The sequence below is a fragment of the Battus philenor genome, unplaced genomic scaffold, assembly GCF_028537555.1.
Source record: "Battus philenor isolate CCGP_79_NKW_IND1 unplaced genomic scaffold, ilBatPhil1.0.hap1 SCAF_21, whole genome shotgun sequence".
In the NCBI taxonomy this organism is placed as follows: domain Eukaryota; kingdom Metazoa; phylum Arthropoda; class Insecta; order Lepidoptera; family Papilionidae; genus Battus; species Battus philenor.
In genome coordinates this window covers 10279289-10298809 of record NW_027181684.1, presented here as the reverse complement: position 1 = coordinate 10298809, position 19521 = coordinate 10279289, and the positions used below count along the sequence as shown (strand labels likewise).

General features: G+C 33.0%; 1 protein-coding gene across 1 annotated transcript in view; it reads right to left on the bottom strand.

Annotated features, from left to right (window-relative positions):
- nAChRbeta2 (nicotinic acetylcholine receptor beta2) overlaps window positions 1-14273 on the bottom strand; it is a 41350-nt gene extending 27077 nt beyond the window's left edge. Inside the window, exon 1 of the mRNA XM_068766359.1 lies at window positions 14175-14273. Within this exon, the coding sequence (XP_068622460.1) occupies window positions 14175-14271 (97 nt within the window). The 5' untranslated portion in view covers window positions 14272-14273. The remainder of the gene's footprint in view (window positions 1-14174) is intronic.
- Between the last annotated feature and the right edge of the window lie 5248 nt (window positions 14274-19521).

Sequence of the window (19521 nt, the reverse complement as noted above, 5' to 3'; positions counted from 1 at the left end):
TCGATTCAGCTGTTCAGATTTTAATGTTTTTTTTTGTAATTATAGGTGGTTAGAAATAAGGAAAACCAATTTCATCATTAAGTTATATAAAACATATAAAGGCTTAGTTTAAATTACACTAGTTGGACAACCAAAAAAATTAGGGGAACAAAAAGCTAAATCTCAATCGCATTCTCAAACATTTGTTAAGCAATTTTTATTTAACTACTACAAATATTCACTAGAAAAATAATACGGCAGATAAACGAATTGCTATGGTATAATACTGTAATGCGTAGAAGAGATAGTCGCAGTGTAGGTTATGTAAGCGGTGAGACAAGGGACGGCGTGATTATTAAGACGAACATGCGGTATTTTAGGACAGACGGTTGGGTTTGCGTTTGCGGTTGGGTTGGCGATGGCGTTCTCAAGTTACTTAATAAACTCAAATTCAAACACAATTGTACGTGAACTCCACTTGTCCCTTGCAGTTCAGGCCGCGTCGTAGTCGTTTTCAGTCTAAAAACGCCCGTCAAGACTTCATTGGTGCGAATGTCATTAATTTTTTTTTTTTGGAAAAAGCGTCAATAACAATCGTATTCGCCTATTCAGCTTACTCAGAAGACCATTACGAGAACGCTGTTTTAATACAATTGAAAAGATAAAAACCAAATCGAAGAAGGGTCTTGAAGGCTATACCGGAAAAAGGCTTTTCCGACGATTCCGCGATCTGGAAAAAATGTTGGCAAAAGTGCATTTTATCAAACGGAAACGACTTTGAAAGGAAAGAAATTATTTTTTAAGAATATATTGAATATTTACATTTTATAAACAAGTTCATTTTACTTTAGGATCACTGTATTAGTTTGTAAAAAAGATCCTATGAAAGATTCCTGCCGTGTGATAGTTTTTAGGCGATGCCGTTAAAAAAAGAATTATTTCGATGGCTGTGAGACAAGTCAATGTGTTATCGAAACATGTCAATAAAATAGTTATTTTTAACGAAACTGTACATAATGTGATTCCGATAAATAAATAAATAAATTAATAATCCCCTCTCACGCGCGCACACTCACGTACGATATATCCACTCAAGTATGTCTGGAAGTGCACGCCGCGTTGCTGGGGTGCAGTCCATCTTTTGATTAAGCATCTAGCTGGGCGGCGGGCGCGGGTTTTATTCAATCAAATCACTTCAACATCTGCAACCGATTCGCTTAACCCGCTTACATTGCTTGCGTTCAAAGTCGCACACACACAAACGCATATACTACACAAACATTATAATCAAGTTACATTTTTTGTATATCTCAAAAAATATTTATTTACATATGCGATGAATATACAAGTGATTAGATATAGATATAAAAGCTTTAAACTGGTGAATACATAGCTCATTTTCAAGCTTCAAAGTTTTTACATCTATTTCTAATCAATCTATATAAAGTAACCACTTTGAAATATGTTATATTATTTTTCTTATTGCAATGCGACTGGCCAATAACTAGAAGTACAGTTTGAATTGACAGATAGTGAACAATAATTAATTTTATTTTGTAGTACTATGAATTTTTAAAATAATTTTACTTATTATCATGTCATAACGTTATTTTGAGAGGGTGTACCATAGATTATTTATAAATGAGGTATACATTCAGCTGCTAAAGCTTTAACATCTTTAACTAATCATCCTGTATATTACATAGACTATATCCACTTGCCTTCATCAAAACCAGGATGCAAAAAAAAACTTTTCCATACGTGACATTGTCCTTGTATAAAACAAGGAAGGGATTGACCCATTGCAAATGATCCTACGTATCCTTTCAAACTGGGAAGTAATAAACTCAATGTCAAAATCATTTGAATGAACAAAACAAAACCATTCTTACGATTCCGCATTCGCTAAATCATTTGGCTGTCAACAGTGTTTAAAAGGGAGACTGATCTAATTTTACTCTTTATTCGAACTATCAAACTTTATGATTGTAACATTCATGATAAGAATATAAGTCAACACAGTAAGTTGTATGATTACATAGGTTAGCTAATTTGAATGAAGGGATACGTGAACAAACCAAAGAAGGCAGACAACATAGTACGCAGAACAGATGAGAAGAGACCGCGGACTGGCAAGTGCAGAATGTCCACCTGTACGGTAGATAGAGGAAACTTTGTTAAAAGAGACGCTGTGCACAGTCCGCTTCCAACCAATTTTTTTCTTGTAAATCTATATCTATCTTGATGCTGAACCTACTGCTGAAATGATGATGATAATATTATTAAATTCTATTTTTAAATCATCACTTCTTACTTTACTATACAAAGGACGCTATTATTTACACTTTGGCTTGACACCTTGTGAATGCCGATTTTGCAGTTGATGTGTTTGAAGTTGTGCTGCTAGGCGATTAAGGCTTTGTACAGCTTCATCGAAATTGAATCCGCGGAAATAGGAGGTCCGTGAACTAAACATTTTTGGGTGATCGTACCCCGGCTACAACGAAGACACCCACGTAGAAGGACTATACCCGTGTAGGTGTATAGTGTAGTGAAGCTACGGGAAGCGAGGACTACTCGACGGTATTTAACGCCGAGCGGTTGTTATATTTATACACAGAATGATTATTCATAGATGTAAAATCTTTTAAGATATCAATGGGGTTTTTAGTCATCAGATCGCTGTAAAACTTTTACTCCTATTTCTAAACAACCTGTATAATGTGATCACTCTGAAAAATTATATATTAATTTATTTTTTTAATTGGAATGTGTTTGCCCATAACTCCTGGCAGTACAAAATCTAATTTGGAGAATGTTTTTTCTTACTATAATATTATTACGTTATATATTATTTCTAAATCCACTGATTTTTAAATACTCGTAGGATGCACCACACACACTGTATATTAATTGAGAGTAAATGAGCTATGCTATACATTCACTCCTTTAAATCTTTAACGCCTATAACCAATAAACCTGTATAAATATTTAGGAAACCCGCAGTGTCCTTTGAGCACCTGAATGTGAATGTATAATAGCCTGTTGTCGTGCTCCGTGCCGCACGCTTTATCTCTCGTCAGATCTATTTGACCGGTCACACACTTTAGGCAATAAAATCCGAGGAAGCTGCGTGTCGTAATATTTGTCTGTGATCATCTTTGATTAATGTTCGCAGCGCAATGTATTCGTTTTGATCGAAACGTCTATTAAAATAGATGCTAACAATAGATTTATTACGAATTGCTATAGATTTTTACATAAATCAAAGTAATTAGCAAAGTTTAACTTGTGATATTATCAAAAACATGAGAAGATATGTTGAAACGAATGTACAGACAAAGCCCGGTGAATTGACAAGTTAGTGACAGTTAGCTGAACAAATGCGTAGCGTAGGACACTTCTTATTGAAAATCTATGGAGGTCACCTATGTACAGATTAACTATTTCAGAGGTCTGTCTTTTGAAAATTTGATATTAGGGTACAAAAGCACTACTACAAACATTAACACACAGGCACGCGAGCTCTCACACACACATCTATATCGATGTCTATATATAAATATCGGTATTTTTTAATTAATATTTCAAAATAAATGACAAATTTTATTTAATAATACTTATACTTAATAAAAATAAAGGCAGTAAACTTAAAAGATGGATCCAACAATAAATTGTTGTAAAGACAACATATGACATATATAACCTTTATTATTAATATTAAGTTTACGAAATTAGTAAATCTTTAAATTGTTTCCAGAGTACAAACAAAAAACAAATTTTCGAGACAAACAAATTATAAAATTAAATCATAATTTTAATTCAACTACGTAATAACTTAAAAGCTTATTCTTAAAATCAAAACTAGTCTTAAATTCATTTAAAAAAAATTGAGGCTCCGGTTCTTAGTTTAAATTTCATAATTTAAAATTAGAACTTGAACAGAATCGCCAGTGTCAATGTAAACACGGATTCCTGCGTCAAATGTTAACAATTGGATTGTTCCGAGCAGTGATTGCTTCCCGGTTGAGCGGTAGGTGTGAAACCGCCATTTTTCACTTAAGATCCATCACGTACGTAGCGAACACGTGTTTGCCGAACGATAATTTTGTTTTCGTTTGCGTCATTCGTTCACGACACCTACTTATAGGCAATATTATTTTAATACAATAACACATATAACTTTTCGTGGTTTACATAAAAAAAAAATTAGTACACCAACCATATAGAGCACAAATCTTTAAGATTTTTTTTGGAATAGTTTGTTAATTATCGCTTCAACCTTAAAACACCCACTGCTGGACATTGGCCTCCCCCAAAGACTTCCTTAGGACCAGTAGGAAGCAGCCTGCTTCTAGAGTTTTCTGAGCTTAACTAAAACAAAGAGTACTTTTTACTTATAAAGTACTATTACCATGTACCTTACAATCATAATGCCTTGACATTCTAGTTACACGTTCAGTAAGTTAAAAAAAGCATTCATTTGCAAACCCTCCATCCCAGATTCGAGCGAATTTAAAAATGATAATTAATTTTAACTAGGTATAAGACTGTGGATATATATATATATATATATATATATATACATATGTATACATATATATACATGTATATATATATACATATATATACATGTATATATATATATACATATATATATATATATAAGAGGAGATACACAGAAGGACCAAGATCACTGGTGTACCACGAAGAATTGCCCGTGTGAAGGCGGGGCACATCGCTCATGAGACCGATGGCCGTTGGGACAAAAAGGTTCTCGAGTGGCGATTACGATCCGGTAGACGCGGCGTGAATAGGACCACTAGGTGGACCACGACATAGTTAAGATTGCGGAAAACTAGATACGGGCAGCGCGGGACCGATCATCGTTGCGATCTTTAGGGGTGGCCTATAGGGTTATGCCTTCTAGGCGTCCGTCGGCTGAAAATAAGAAGGTATAAGACCAAAACACTGATCTTGTTCAAAATATATATGGCGTAGACCTTTATTTTACAAAAATATTTTAATTATAAAAAATTATAAAAATACACAGTTCATCAATTGTATATTGAAATTGGAAATAGCAAGTTAACGTTTCGTCCTTCTACGTCCCTTAGTCTGTTGTTGACTTTACGGAGTATTTTTCATTGCTTAAGCAGTAAAAGGCGTTGTTATACCAAAAAGAGCTAAGAATATTATTATGACACCCATTAGTTAAGGATTTTAATAAATCATTAAACCGTGTTAAAGTTAAATCTGTCAGTCATGGTCAGAGCGCGCGAAAAACTCGGCCACAGATAATACACGCATCCGTCATCACAAGGAAGCGAATTACAATTGGCCACTTAAATAAAATCAGTTTCTTACAAGACGAAAATATTCGTGTGATTTGAAGAAAATCGACATAAACACAGTTTAAAAAAATATATAAATTTGATTCATTTTCCACTAATGATCATAAAAAGAAACTTTCTTTATCTGTATTTCTTTTATTCATTTGACAAAGTGAGTAAAACTACGTATGCAGTATGCATCTGTTATTCTTTATAGCTATCTACCTCAACATTATATATAAGGAAAGGGGAGCGCAAAAGGATCCAATGAGGTCAAAGTATCAACGGAAGTATCAAGCTCTGCCCGTTACAACCGCTATTGCGACGTAAATCTTAAATCATCTGGCAGAAATTCATTCGCGAACGGTAGGTACCCCACTGACTTTATTTATTATAAAGTTTTTAATCAAAATAGATTTTACTTAATAGTTTTATTGAAAGCACAAATATTCATATCCATTTATCATAACAAATCGATTTTTTAGTTGTATTTACTTATTTTAACTGTAATAAATACGATATAAAATGGCGGGAAAGCGTTTTAATTTTAGATTTTTAATCTGTTTTAATACTATTATAACCAAAAAAATGGGCATAGAAATTTAAATGCGGTTTATATATATACATATATATATATATATATATATACGACACATTTTTTTTTCTCCCCAGTATATAAGACATTTTTTTTGGTAATAACCTATTCGCATATGTCATAAAGGCACGTACCTAAATCATATTTGGATTATTTCACATCCGCAAGCACTATTCTAGGATACCGCGTAATAAAAACTACGTAAATAGCAAAATCCATAAGGTGGGCAGATGACCTTTTTAACGACTTCGAAAAACTTTGAACGCTAGCCTGGAGGCCTATATCGAGCAGTACGCGTCTTACGCCTAAAATAATGATAATGGTGAAGAGACAACATTTCGTCTGCTGGATTTTTGGTAGTGTCACCTACTACGGTTCCCCCAACTAGGGATCAATTTAAAAAAAAAGGATTAACTTATTTTTCGGTCTCAACATGTAAAGATCGTCGCACTGCCTTTTTACAATCTGCCGCCATTTCTTCCTTACTGGGGCATTTGACACGCGTTTATTTATAGTAGATGATAGCGTGCATTCACTATCACATTCGCATATTTTAATAAGGCGTTTTCTGGACCTGCAGCCATTCACTATAACTCGGAAAAAAGTCTCTACATAGTGACGCACTTTTTAAGCATAATGCAACCAAAGTTGAAATAAGTAAGTATATGAAATAAGTAGCTGTTCCAACCTACATCATTTTTTTAAAATTAATTAAACATCGATTTTTTGGTTTTGATTGATTTGGCAGCTCAATTGCATTAATAAACGATGACTGTTTACGGCCTAATTTGGTTGAAAGTTACGTCATTGAACGAACGCCAGAGACAGTCTGAAGTCATTCTTCCCCAGCACTATATTCCCAAGGTAACAATTATTTTCTGTTTTGTTTTGGCGCACATGTTTCTTCAAAGCAATACTGGAAACTCTATGGGTCTAAAAAGACTAATCTTTGTAATTTTATACATTTTAAAAATGAAAAGATTAAATGAATCAAATTAATTTATTTGAATTACTCCACTCTTCCCTACATTCGAGAATATTACATACGTAGCCTAAAATCAACGCTAACTGTATGAACATCAAATTAATTGTTTAGGTTTGTAAAAATAATAAATCTTTTTACAATATTGGAACGTGTAGACTTTACAATAATTTTGCTAAAAAGAAAAGTATTGACATCGATATTTTGACCTCAATCTTGATGCCTTTAAAAAATAACTTAAATAAAATTTTAATTCTTTAACATTACTGTACAGCCATCACGTATTGTAAACAAACTAATTGATAATATTCTTTTGATGTATACTATTTTATGTACCCTTTAAATAGATCAAAAAAATAATTCAGAAAGACACCTTGTATGCTAAATATAACATTCTCGATAAAAAATGTCAGCTGTACAAGAACATAATTCCAGTTCATCTTTATTTAAAGCCAATGTTAAATAACTAACTGGAGTCGTGTTCTTGGATGGATGACATTTATTGACAAAGATCTTGAACGTGTCGTAAAATAAATTGTATGATGCAGCTATACGTTCTGACCTACGACAATGACCTATCTGAATGAACTTGAAATCGGTCACATTTCTGACCCGAGTAATCGACAGGAAATTTTATAACAACAATATTAATTCATTCGCTTATTTACTCAGTTTCCTTTTAATCGCTGATCGTGATTACTTGTGACCAAAGTGTGTTACCAATGATGACTTACGATATAGAAACGTGGGTTGAAACACTGAACCCCATTAGCAAGCTCAAAGTCGTTCAACGACCCATGGAGAGGGCTATGCTCGAGAATACTCTATGGCATCTTATTATAAATGAGAAAATCAGTACACGAACAAAAGTTACTGACATAACTTAGTGGATCGGCAAATTGAAGCGGCAGTAGGTTGGTCAAGTTCAAGTGATAGCGGGCAGGTCAAGTTGAAATAGCAGTGTACAGGTCAAGTTGAAGTGGCAATGTACAGGTCAAGTTGAAGTGGCAATGTACAGGTCAAGTTGAAGTGGCAGTGGTATTGACCAGAATAGATGCCCGCTAAAGCCTTAAGGTTCTAGAATAAAGAGCATAGACCAACAAGTGAAACGTAGAACGTCCACCCACGAGGTAGAGAGACGACCTTATTAAAGTCGTCCGAAGACGCTGTATACAGGCCGCTTTAACCGATCAAATTAGAACTACAGTAGAAGACGATGTCCACCAGTGGACGCTTTACGACTGAGGTAACATTTTCGAAAACATTTGAATAATTAATAATAGTTTGTGGGATTCTTCCTATGGTCAGTAGGTCTTGGAGTTAATAACAACTTGAAGAACTTGAAGAAACTTCAATAAAAATCGTCTGCCAATTATCAGTCCAGTATTGTAGAACGCTTTCTGTCACGCGATGTATATAAAGAATTATATTTCTGTGGAATTTCCCTATTTGATGCGCCGCTGACGACGGCGTAATATTGTGCCTACAAGTTGTAGTAATAAGTTGTAACCTATTCGAAAACTTAACATACGTCTGTTCAACTTACCGGACTTCCTCAGGAAAAAATTTACGGCAGAATCTTTTGATAAGTCGGCCCGGCAAATTGTCCTAAACCTCAAGGCATTTAACGGTCTGTAGCGCTCAGGCAGCGATTTAAACTAAAATAATTTACCAATTAATGTATAATCGAGTAAAAGTTTTCAATGATATTGTTTATATAGATTTTTGCTGTATTTACTTATAACAAAAATTGTAAATAATTATAAAACGCTGTCGTGATTTGCGGCTGGGAGAAGAAAGATCCGTGTCAAATGGCAACCCTCTCCCGACTGTCTGCGCTCAATAATCGCGAAAAAAATATATATTGTAAAAAAAACACCTTGTCGATACAAATTACAATTAATAAAAAAGTACATCAGTGAAATAAGCCCTATGAATGTTCCATAAACAATATATATTGTTTCGAAGTATTTTTCATTTGTTTTTCTTTACGTCAAAATGATATGCGAAAAAAATTCTGATGTTAATAGACTTAATGTTGTTTCAGTCTCGTCATGAATTAGACTGCATAACAGTCACAGTAAAGTTTAATTTAAACGTTTTCAATTATTTCTATGTCAAAGCTGCACCTCGCTCTGATCGCCCACTTACAAATATATACATCGATACTTATGTCTTAAGTAAAAAATGTAAAATTGTATATAATTATGAATTGTGTAAAATATATATATCATAAATTAAAACAAGAAAACGTTTTTATTAAACACATAAGTTAAATTTTTTCACGTGGTAGATATTTATTTAACAGTTTATTGTACACAATAAAAACACTAATGTAACAATACAAATATAACTGACACAACAGGCACTACTTATTTCTAACCAGAAATTTCTTCCAGTAGGCCTACAAATATAAGAAGAGAGATATTCGTATGATTGTATAAGTATATAAGCGTATGTACGTAAAAGTTCTCGCGAAAACCGATCCATAAATAAAATGCGACAGTTACGAACGTCCTGCCGCGGCGTTAAGTAATATTGGGTGATGTGGGTCAATCGGTTTGTCGGATCAAAGGCGCCGACCACGACCCACCGCTCAAGTGTTTGCATGTCAACGATCTACGAGTCATCGCGCACAGTTTCTCGGGACAATTTTAAATACAGATACAATACACTGAATGTTTAACAACCTTAAGGTTGTAAAATGTTATAGAGCAGTACTCATTTGTTGACAATTAATGTATGTGTACGCTCTATCCAAAAATCAATTGTTTTCAAAATATTTACATTAATTATAATGTATATTATAACTAATTGTTGTTTACTGTCTGTATACTTATTTCATATTATACAGTCTTTATACAGGAAGTTTGGAAATATGTCTAAAGCTTTAAATCGTCCTATATGCAAGAAGCAGTACACGATATAAATAAAACACTTTTTTATTAACTAATCTAGTATATATTAAGTTGTATTTAACTGTGATATAAGTAACTATGATATTTAATAACACCACTTCATTAAATAAAATAAATTACAAATGATTCTGGCCAAGTTTCTTGTGAGTAAAAAAGTGAAACTAATAAAATGTTTAATATGTTTAATACTTCTAGTGTAAGATTATTTATTTATTTAAAAACTTTTTATACATTTTCGTATAACGACTAACTTAATGCCCAGGAATTTCCTACCAGTTAACCGTTTGGGTGGTGTAGATATAAATTAATAAAGGTAGGTGAAACTAATTGATATCATAAAACATGAGAAATTTGATTAAGGTAATACAAAGTTCTATTACATTTTTTTTATAATTTTTCTAATAATGAAAAATGTTAGTGTTCGGATTGTATTTCTTTTCAACCCATACAGGCTTTCCCTTAAGACGCTTGGCAGGCAAGATAGCGATTGCAATATGGTATTGTTTTATACAGAGGGCGCTGTTGCCCATCATCTAGAAACCCATCATATTTTTTGTAAGCAGTGGCAATCCTATAAAATTAATCCAGTGTGAGTTATGTAAGATTGTATCCCGGGAAACAAACCCACAACCTACGTTCGTAAGTCTCAGTCTGTACTTGGGCTACCACTGCTCGACGTATTGTTTTTACTAACTGCGTAATAGCAATTGCACATTCTGGGCAAATCATTGCATCGTTGATAAATCTTTGTAGTTGTTTCAATGCTTACTGTGTGATATATTAAATGAGGTTTCACAAGCCTCGAATAAAAGTTATTTCCAAAAAAAAATTGAAATAAAAAGGGGAAACATAAGATTAAGACCATATGGATCGTACGAAATATAGTAGGATTAGTACCAGTAGATTGACTAATATTAAACTAACCGAGTCAACAGAGACATTTAATTTAAAAAGATCACGTGGTGCTATGGATTCTCTTATCGTAAAAAGATTTTAAAAATCAAAACCATCCATAGACTAATTACAAAAGTCCAATAATAGGTAGCGATAATTTCAATTTATCCTTTTTTGGACCTAAAAGCACACTAAGTATAAATTAAAATGAATTTTATGCACAAATCATAAATAAACATCTTTAAATATTTTGAAAAAAAAACAGTACGTACATCCTGGCCGAAACTAATACACATCGACAGAAGCTCCAACAAAAGATCTAAAAATAAGTTAAAGTCAAATGTCAAGTTAAAAAATTAATATCAATTTCAACAAAGTCTAAACGTTGCCAAGTGTCAACGCGTGTGTTGCCAGTCGAACAAATCTGCCAATATGCGGTCGCGATGCCACCGGGCTCCCTGCGTACCAATGACCTCATTTGCTGGTCCGTTTATTTTATTGAACTTTAAACATGCGAATGAAACTTTTAGCAGCTCGCCTTGAAGATGATGCGATGCGAAATTACATAATAAAACGGAGTGGAAATAACAAACACACAAACCAATTAAAGATTTATTTTTCCTTTCCTGGTTAATAAAACTGTCTATCAAGTTTTAATAGTTTACATTTTTTTTAGTTTTGCTGGAAGATTCTTCTTCGCATAATTAACTAAAAGTAAAGTTTGACTTGACCTCTCTCTCTCTCTCTCTCTCTTTGAATTTCTAGTTTTTAGGCCTTTAAGGTGATAAAGATAACGTTTTTAATAAAAAAAAGGTGTGTAACCTTTAAAGCTTTTAGATTTATAGACTACCACCCTGTAAGACCTGGCAGTCTTGTAAATAGATGAGACAATACAGTAACATAATGTTTTGCATTATTTTTCTTTTACGACATTTATACACCTGCTTACTTGCTATCTCTGTACCACTAGAGAATGCCCGTACGGCATTAAGTCCGTCATTGCACAGATTAAATAAGTAAATACCGAGACTAACCCGTTTTTTAATTGCTATTAGAGTAATAAGTTTCTGGTGGTGGGTATGAACGACGGTTGAGTATCACTACAGTAAGAAGTTCTGCTGACTTTTTTAGATCTTACATGAGATAATTACATTTATATACTAACTCTAGTGGATGCTTAATGCTGTCGGAACCGCAGAACCACGTCTTAGAAAGAAAGAGCAAAAAAAACGATGAAAACCGCCGACAAGAACGTTAACGACGGACTGACAGAACAATCAATTCATAATCCTCCCGTTTCGCCGTACGCATGCCTAAAGCGCAGCAGAGCGGTTTCAGTAACACTATAATACAGACGTTATCTAAATTCAATGTAAACCGAATATGAAGTGACACAGGCATATCACAGCAACGTGACGAAGGAAAGAGAGAATTTGCTATTTTAATTCATATGACAGATGAAACAATCCTGCAAAGGTAAGTAATGACATCAATCGAAACCACGCACCTAAGTTTGTACTTCATTGTCTTTTAGCATTGACATGGAAACGCTATTTTACGGCGACCAATATTAGAGCAGCGACTTATCTAAGTAAGATAAGGACCAATATTTAGCCACTTCGCATTTGTCAGCGAGCTGTCGGGCGGTGCACTTCGTTGCACGACTACCACTGCATGTGCGGAAGTGGCTTTTTTCCTTTTCTTACTTAGGATGGACTTCCGCAAGGTAACGCCTGATTCCATTAAATAGCGACATATCTTATTCTTCATTTTGCAGTAATTTATTCTTCACCATTATCATTATCATAAAGTCAGATGATAGACTGCAAGCCATGGGCATGCTTCAAAGATCGTCGCATTCTCCGGTCTTGTACTGCAGGAACCAGCGACTTTTAGCGACCTTGACTATAGCGTCGGTCCACCCAGAGGGGACTTTCGGTGTCTACCAACTCGTGATCTTATGACGTACAAAAGTGACCCAAGTGGATAAAAACATAAATTATTAATTTAATAGAAATAAATACAGTATTAAACTACCCTTTATTAGTACTTTTACCTTTTTCATACTATGGTTGTCTGTAAGAGATTGCCTTGTGTGATAAGACCGCCCATTGTACTTTTTTGTATATTATTGTAAAACTTATTAAATGTTTCTTAACGTGTACAATAAAGAAAATTAAACAAAAAAATATAGTGTACATTTCCATAATTAAGTCGTTATATTATAAATCTCACAAGTTTGTAATTGGCACCTGTTTAATATGTTACTGGTTAACACGTATATATTCTTACAAATGGTTAATGTTTTAAAAAAGTAAAAAACTGTAATCCATGTTACAATAATTTAATATTAGACTACATTTTTACGAATACTGCTTATACACTTTTTCATATTTCCCAAATAATAAAAATAAACGAATTCCTTTCTAACTTAAAAATTTAAAGGGACAGTTATTTACACGGCGCTTTGGTACCGCGGTATATTAATCATTAAAAATATGACTTCACCCGAAACATGGGGAACGTGTAAATAAATAAAATTAATCAAATAAAAATTAAACATACGATGTTTGTCATTTGTTAAATTATTTAAGATATTTAATATTTAAAATTATTAAAAAAAATCCCAGGGGTTTTTGTTTTCTTCTAAAAAAAATTGTAAATATTATTAATAATTTTCTTCTCGATAAAATCAACTTTCTCAACCTGGCAGTTGAAATAGAGAAAGAAAATAATAAAATTTAAATTTAAAAAAAAAGTAACAGTCCAGCAGAAATGATAAGAGAAAAGAGGTGATGTATGAACGGTAACAGAATGAAAGATTACGTAAGGAAAAGGAAATAAGGACGAAAGGAGAACGAGGAGATAAAATTAGAAAGTGTGTTATATAAAAAATAGTCCCTGCATACCCAAGATAGAGGAATGTACGAGAAACATCCAAGAACGGAGACCATTGAAAAAAACTGGCAGTTGTATCTGAAGAAAATTGGTACCAATAATACTATGTGTACATAATTAAATGTACGTTATATCAATATCTTGGCTTTTAAAAGGTGATTCGGGAAAGAAATAAACTTTCACGACATATCTAAGACTTTCCTTTTTTTGTTTTAAATAGGGAATAAAAAAGTATGCTATTAAATAAAACTTTCTTTATCATTCAAGATCTTTTAGTGCATCAAAACGTTTAGAATTATATTTGTTGAGTAATTTACATGGTTGAATATGTATATATCGACATAAAATATATATATATATATATATATTATTAAGTTTCTGACCGGCTCTTAGAAGATCAGCATTCCTAACCGATGGTTGCTATTGAGATAATTCACGGTTAAAAAGTACGTGTAAATGCACACTTAAATAAAGATATTTCATTATTAAAGCCTTTTTGTAAAAATAAATATTTGTTTGATTAAAAAAAAATATTTAGTGAGTGCTTTTTGTAAAAATAATAAATGTTAATGAACCTTTATTCTCGGATCTCCGCGGAGGCGCAGGATCGGCGACGGCGCCAGCGACGAGCGCGCATGCGCACAAGAAGGCAGCGGCGAACGCGTGCGACATGCGGGCGGATTCAATGACTACTAACCGAGCAGAACAACCGCTTCTAAACATATACTCGATAGCCCTCATGTCGGGACTCCATGGAACTTCTCATGCTGTTCTCCGATGGTAAGAACCATAATTAAATTACGCAAAACAAATATATTTATAATGAATTATTTGAAGTACAGGCAACAACAACATGCGATAACTTTCAAAAATACATTATTAAATAAAAATCAAGTGAACAATTATTCTATTTATTTATTTCATCCATATCAGCCGATAGACGTCTACTGCTAGGCAATACAGTCAGGAAACAGATTTTTTAATAAAATTCCGCAAAACATTATTGTACTAACATTTATAAAATTCAAAACGCATATTAAAATATTATATTTCTAATATGCGTTTTATTATTATAAATTGACAGAATAAGACTTATTATTCATTAAGCGAATAATTAAATGACAAGTATCATTGGAAATTATTTCTCTTGACTGTTTTGTTCTCATTTAAGCTATTTAAGACAAAGTGTATATTTATGAATCTGTATTGTTAATCTTTTTTAAAAGACGTGTTGTTATAGAGTTATGCTGCTTCTTCTCCACAACTATAACACCTTGTGAAGCAGGTAAAGTCAAAAATAAAATATATTAAAAAAGAAAGTTGACAATCAATAAGAGTCCTGTCAAAAGTTCCAATGTTGAATAAATTTAATTTTATCTTTTTATCTTATTTTTAAAGGCTTCCCACTAAAGATCGCATCCACTGATTCACATACCGTAATCTTATTAAAAAGTTAGAAGGTAATTATTACTGTATATACTATTTATTAATTGCTTACTTACAGGTTGTTTAGATATCAATATGTTCTATAATATTTCTATGAATGAAGATAAATAATCATGGTTAATATGTATTTTTTATACAGATTTATAATATGTTATAAAGAGCTGATAGACGGATGGATTATTGATATTACGTCCAGATACCACGTTTTAAGCGCGTTTCTAGGAGCAATTCCTCACCAGATATAAACAAACTGGTGTGCCTTCTCCGCCGCCCTTCTATAGAAATGCTAAGCGAATATTATAGACGAATGACAGCACCAGGCCGAGATCCCCTAGTAGGTGCCTTTAGGCATAGTCATTTTATAAAGCGTCTGCTGAGGCGATCTAAGGACTCGACGGATACACAATCTGACGAAGTCATAGCATCTCGAACCGCGGCTTCTTCGAGAGCCCTGGATCTTGTCTACCTTAAAATACATCTCAGGATATCGATAAAGGCATCGAGCTACCGCGAGCTCGCAAAATCTGCAAATGCCATTTAGGCAGCAGTGAGAGTTCCGTCGAAAACAATTCTGCGAAATAGCGGTTGTGTTGACTTTGCATACCGTCGATCGAAAAGTCGACGCTTAAATCCGATGTTATGCATCCAATTCTTCTTGACAGACTTTCAATCGTCTTCTTGAAGGCCGTCGAACTTTGAGTAACGGCCGAAGAACTTGTGAGCCGCGCGAGTGTGGCAGCTTTTCACAATAATATTCCGGCAGGTAAAGGTTCTCTATTCTGATAGAGATAAAAGACGACGAGTGCGTAGTACTAGGATGGCTGTTCCAAATGTAAGGCTTAGCGAATCGTACATTATTTTGCTTAATGTATATATATAGCTGGTGTGCATCGAGCGGCAGCCGACAATCGTGTGTCGATTGCTTTTTATTTTCTCACATTTTGCTTCGACATTTTCACGTGCTCTTTTATTTTATTATTTATTTAAATTTATCAAGAAGGTTTTAATGCGAACCGTGTTGTATGTGTGGTAATAAATGCTTTAACAGAATGCTTGTGTTTAGTATTGTTTCCGTAGATGTTTTCTCTGTGAGCCCTAGGACTTTAACACCTTCATCGGTACTGAGTTCACGGAACGAAAGGGTCCGTGAACTAGCAAAAAACTTTTCGTATTCCAGTTACAAAATAACATTCGCATTAAGGTAACAGCTCTACACGTGTAGATTTATGGTGTGATGAGCTTGGGATGGCAGTTTAAACCACTCGGCAATCTGTGGAAGGATATGGCACCTACCTCGAATCGCCCACGCTGCTCGTGCATAGGAGGCCTGAACTACCTCGGCAAACTGACCATATGGGCTTTTATTTCTCAATTACATGGCTATTTAGACACGAACGCGAGTATTATCGTGAAAAGTTCCCAAACAGCCTTTAACAGAGATCAATGTGTAAAGATTTTTATACAAGTCAATCGGTGATCTGTTTTTACCCTGTGTGTTCTATAAATTCGAATTATTATCAATTTAACATAAGTGAAAGATTTAACGATTAAAACATAAATTAAGCAAAAATCGATATCGACATCGAAACGCATCGCTATTAGAGAACAAAAATGAAATTGTCAACACTATTTGTCAAGGATAAAAAATTAAAAAGAGAGATACGAATTTAAATAATGAAAACACAAAAATTACAAAACACACTAAAAAGTCAAGATCTATACGGATATTTTGGAGGTGAGTATAATAAGGTTGTAGAAGAAAACATTAAATTGAGAAAAGAACTAGCTGATGCTGTTGAGAAGCAGCATCAAGAAATGTCTAGGGCTATACATTTGAAGAAAGTGAACCAAAACCTACAGAGTCAAGTTCACGAAGCTAAAAAACAAGCTTGCATTTTAAAAGAATCTTACAGAAGTCTACGCGAAGCTATTAACTCATAAAAATGTACAGCAGATCGGTATATCATTTGGAATCTCAAAATAAATGGTTGAAAGAAGAAATCGAAATATCTAAAAAGAAACGTATCGAAGCAAGCAAAGAAGCGAAGAAACTGGCAGAGGAAAATTATTATTTACAAAAGTGTATGTATAATGTTAGTATTGAGATACATAAATTGAAACGTGATTATCTAAAGTTACTCGATATTTATACGTAATCTTAATAAAAATAAAATATAAATGTTATTATTTATTTATTTTTGTTACTTTTAAACTAAATTTTATGCAAACGCTCGGTTTCCGATTAGTCTAAAGAGGTATCTTAAATTCATAATCCATAACCTTAAAACGAACACATTAGTTTTGTGTCCAACGGTCTTCTTGTGACGCCTATCGCCAAATAAAATCGAAAAACCCTTAGCCTTTTGCCTTTACTTAGAGAAAAAGATACCGTTAAAACTCAAGGATTTTTTATTACACTTTCCTTTAGATTTCATTCGCCATGCCTTTACATTAAGCAATCAGAATTTTCAAACATTTACGGAGCAGTTGTCAACTATTTGCTACCCTATGTAGTACTAAAAACATACCCAATATTTTACCTGTATTACATGGTAAATATCTTTCAGCGTCATCTATTATTTATTAACAAAACTTAAAATAAACTTACCTTTCCGCTGGACAATAGATGGCGCTATCACGTTATTTAAATTTACACACTGCGCATAAAATAATCATCTCACTCAATAAAAAATTTGTCATTTTCTTACTTCTAATTGATTTCTAGGAACTTAATTCGTAATATTAATCTGAATATTTTTTTAACTGCAATGTACTAATCTATTATTAATAATTATAACAACCTGTCATATTTCCTTGTAAATAATTTACATATATACAGAGTAGGGTCAGCCAACCAAATAAGCCTATTTCATAACTTTTTACTACAATGCTACATACAATGTAGATTTAATTCCCAATAGCAATGTCCCAATATAACTGCAGCGAAATGAGTAAGCAGTAGTAATAAGTAATGAGAGTAGTGGATAAAGCATTACTATCATAGTTCAAGATTCCGCTAGCTGGGACAATTACTAGACCAATAAGAGTTGCAATTTATTTATTTTTGGACATTATTCTAATTTATCATAGGTGCAAACACAAAAGGGTGTTTGCAAGTATATATTAGAAAATCCTACCTAGCAACACAATAACTCAGGAGCTGTATCAAGAGTAAAACTGAAAGCTTGCATTGTGCAGGAACATAAATACATATAGTCATAAAGAAGTGTTTGATATACGAATGTTAACACAGCTCGACTCGTATACTTTAGTTACTTTCACAGTATTTTATTACAGGCCGGTACCGCCAAAATTAACAAAAAAATTGTTTAATGAGCTAGTTATAACTTTTTAAGGAAGAGATTCCTTGAAAAATATTTTTAAAGAAATTAGTATTCTTATGGTCACTTCCAATACACATTTAGTAACATATTCACGCTGCAAAATTTAAAATTTTGTGTAAAAATAGTGACAAACCCATAATAAATTTAAGAAATAAAACTCCAACTTCTAAATTTCGTCTATAAAAAGATAACAAACTCTTCATAGGTTAAATGTAAGCCTTTATAATAAAATTACATAAGATGTCTTAGACCTTCCTTTCTTAGGGGTCATATCATAATTAAATAATTTTATTATAACATTCAAGAATTTTTGATTAATAGAAAGGGTGAAATTTGGTTTGTTAACTCATTTACATGATAAATATTAAAATGAACATATCAAAAATTGTAATTTCATTGAAAAGAAATCCCAATTTTCCGGCGGGATCATCTCAGCAGATCAGCATTTCGGGCCTGTGGTAACTTAATGTTAAAACAAAGATTCAATTGATTATAAATGCCTACCTAAATAAAGATATTTTGAATTTGATTATAATATGAAATTTTATCAATTTCAAGATGTTACTTATTAAAGGGTTTACTTAATCTATCCTAAAACTATTAATTTTAAAAACGTGTTTTTTTCTCTTTACTAACAATTTTCATTGGATTCAATAATTAAAACCATTTTTATGATTTACTGCAAATAGGTTTTACTTTTAAATTTAATTACAGACCATAGCGTTAACTGGAAAGGAAACATTTGCCTACAAGATATTTCTATGATTAGAATTTAATTTACGTAATTAACATTGTTAGCTGGTTTTTAAAAATCAGCTTAATAGACGAGAGGCAGTGAATTATTTCGCATTTTTTAGAAATGCACGTATACACCAATAAATTCGTCAAAAGTACTTGTTTTAAGGAAAACTCACCAAGTCCTGTTTAGTTGAAAGAATATAACATGACTATTTTTATCGTCAAAATATGACATGAAGGCCCATATAAGTATTTTACCTAAAATGATGTAAAAAAAGTTTGTCCTATAGAAAACTAATGGGGGAGACCACCTATGGTCAGATCTTTGACACTAATCATATCTTTCATTATTACAGTAAACAATGAGGACTTAGGAAGAACAAACTACTGGACA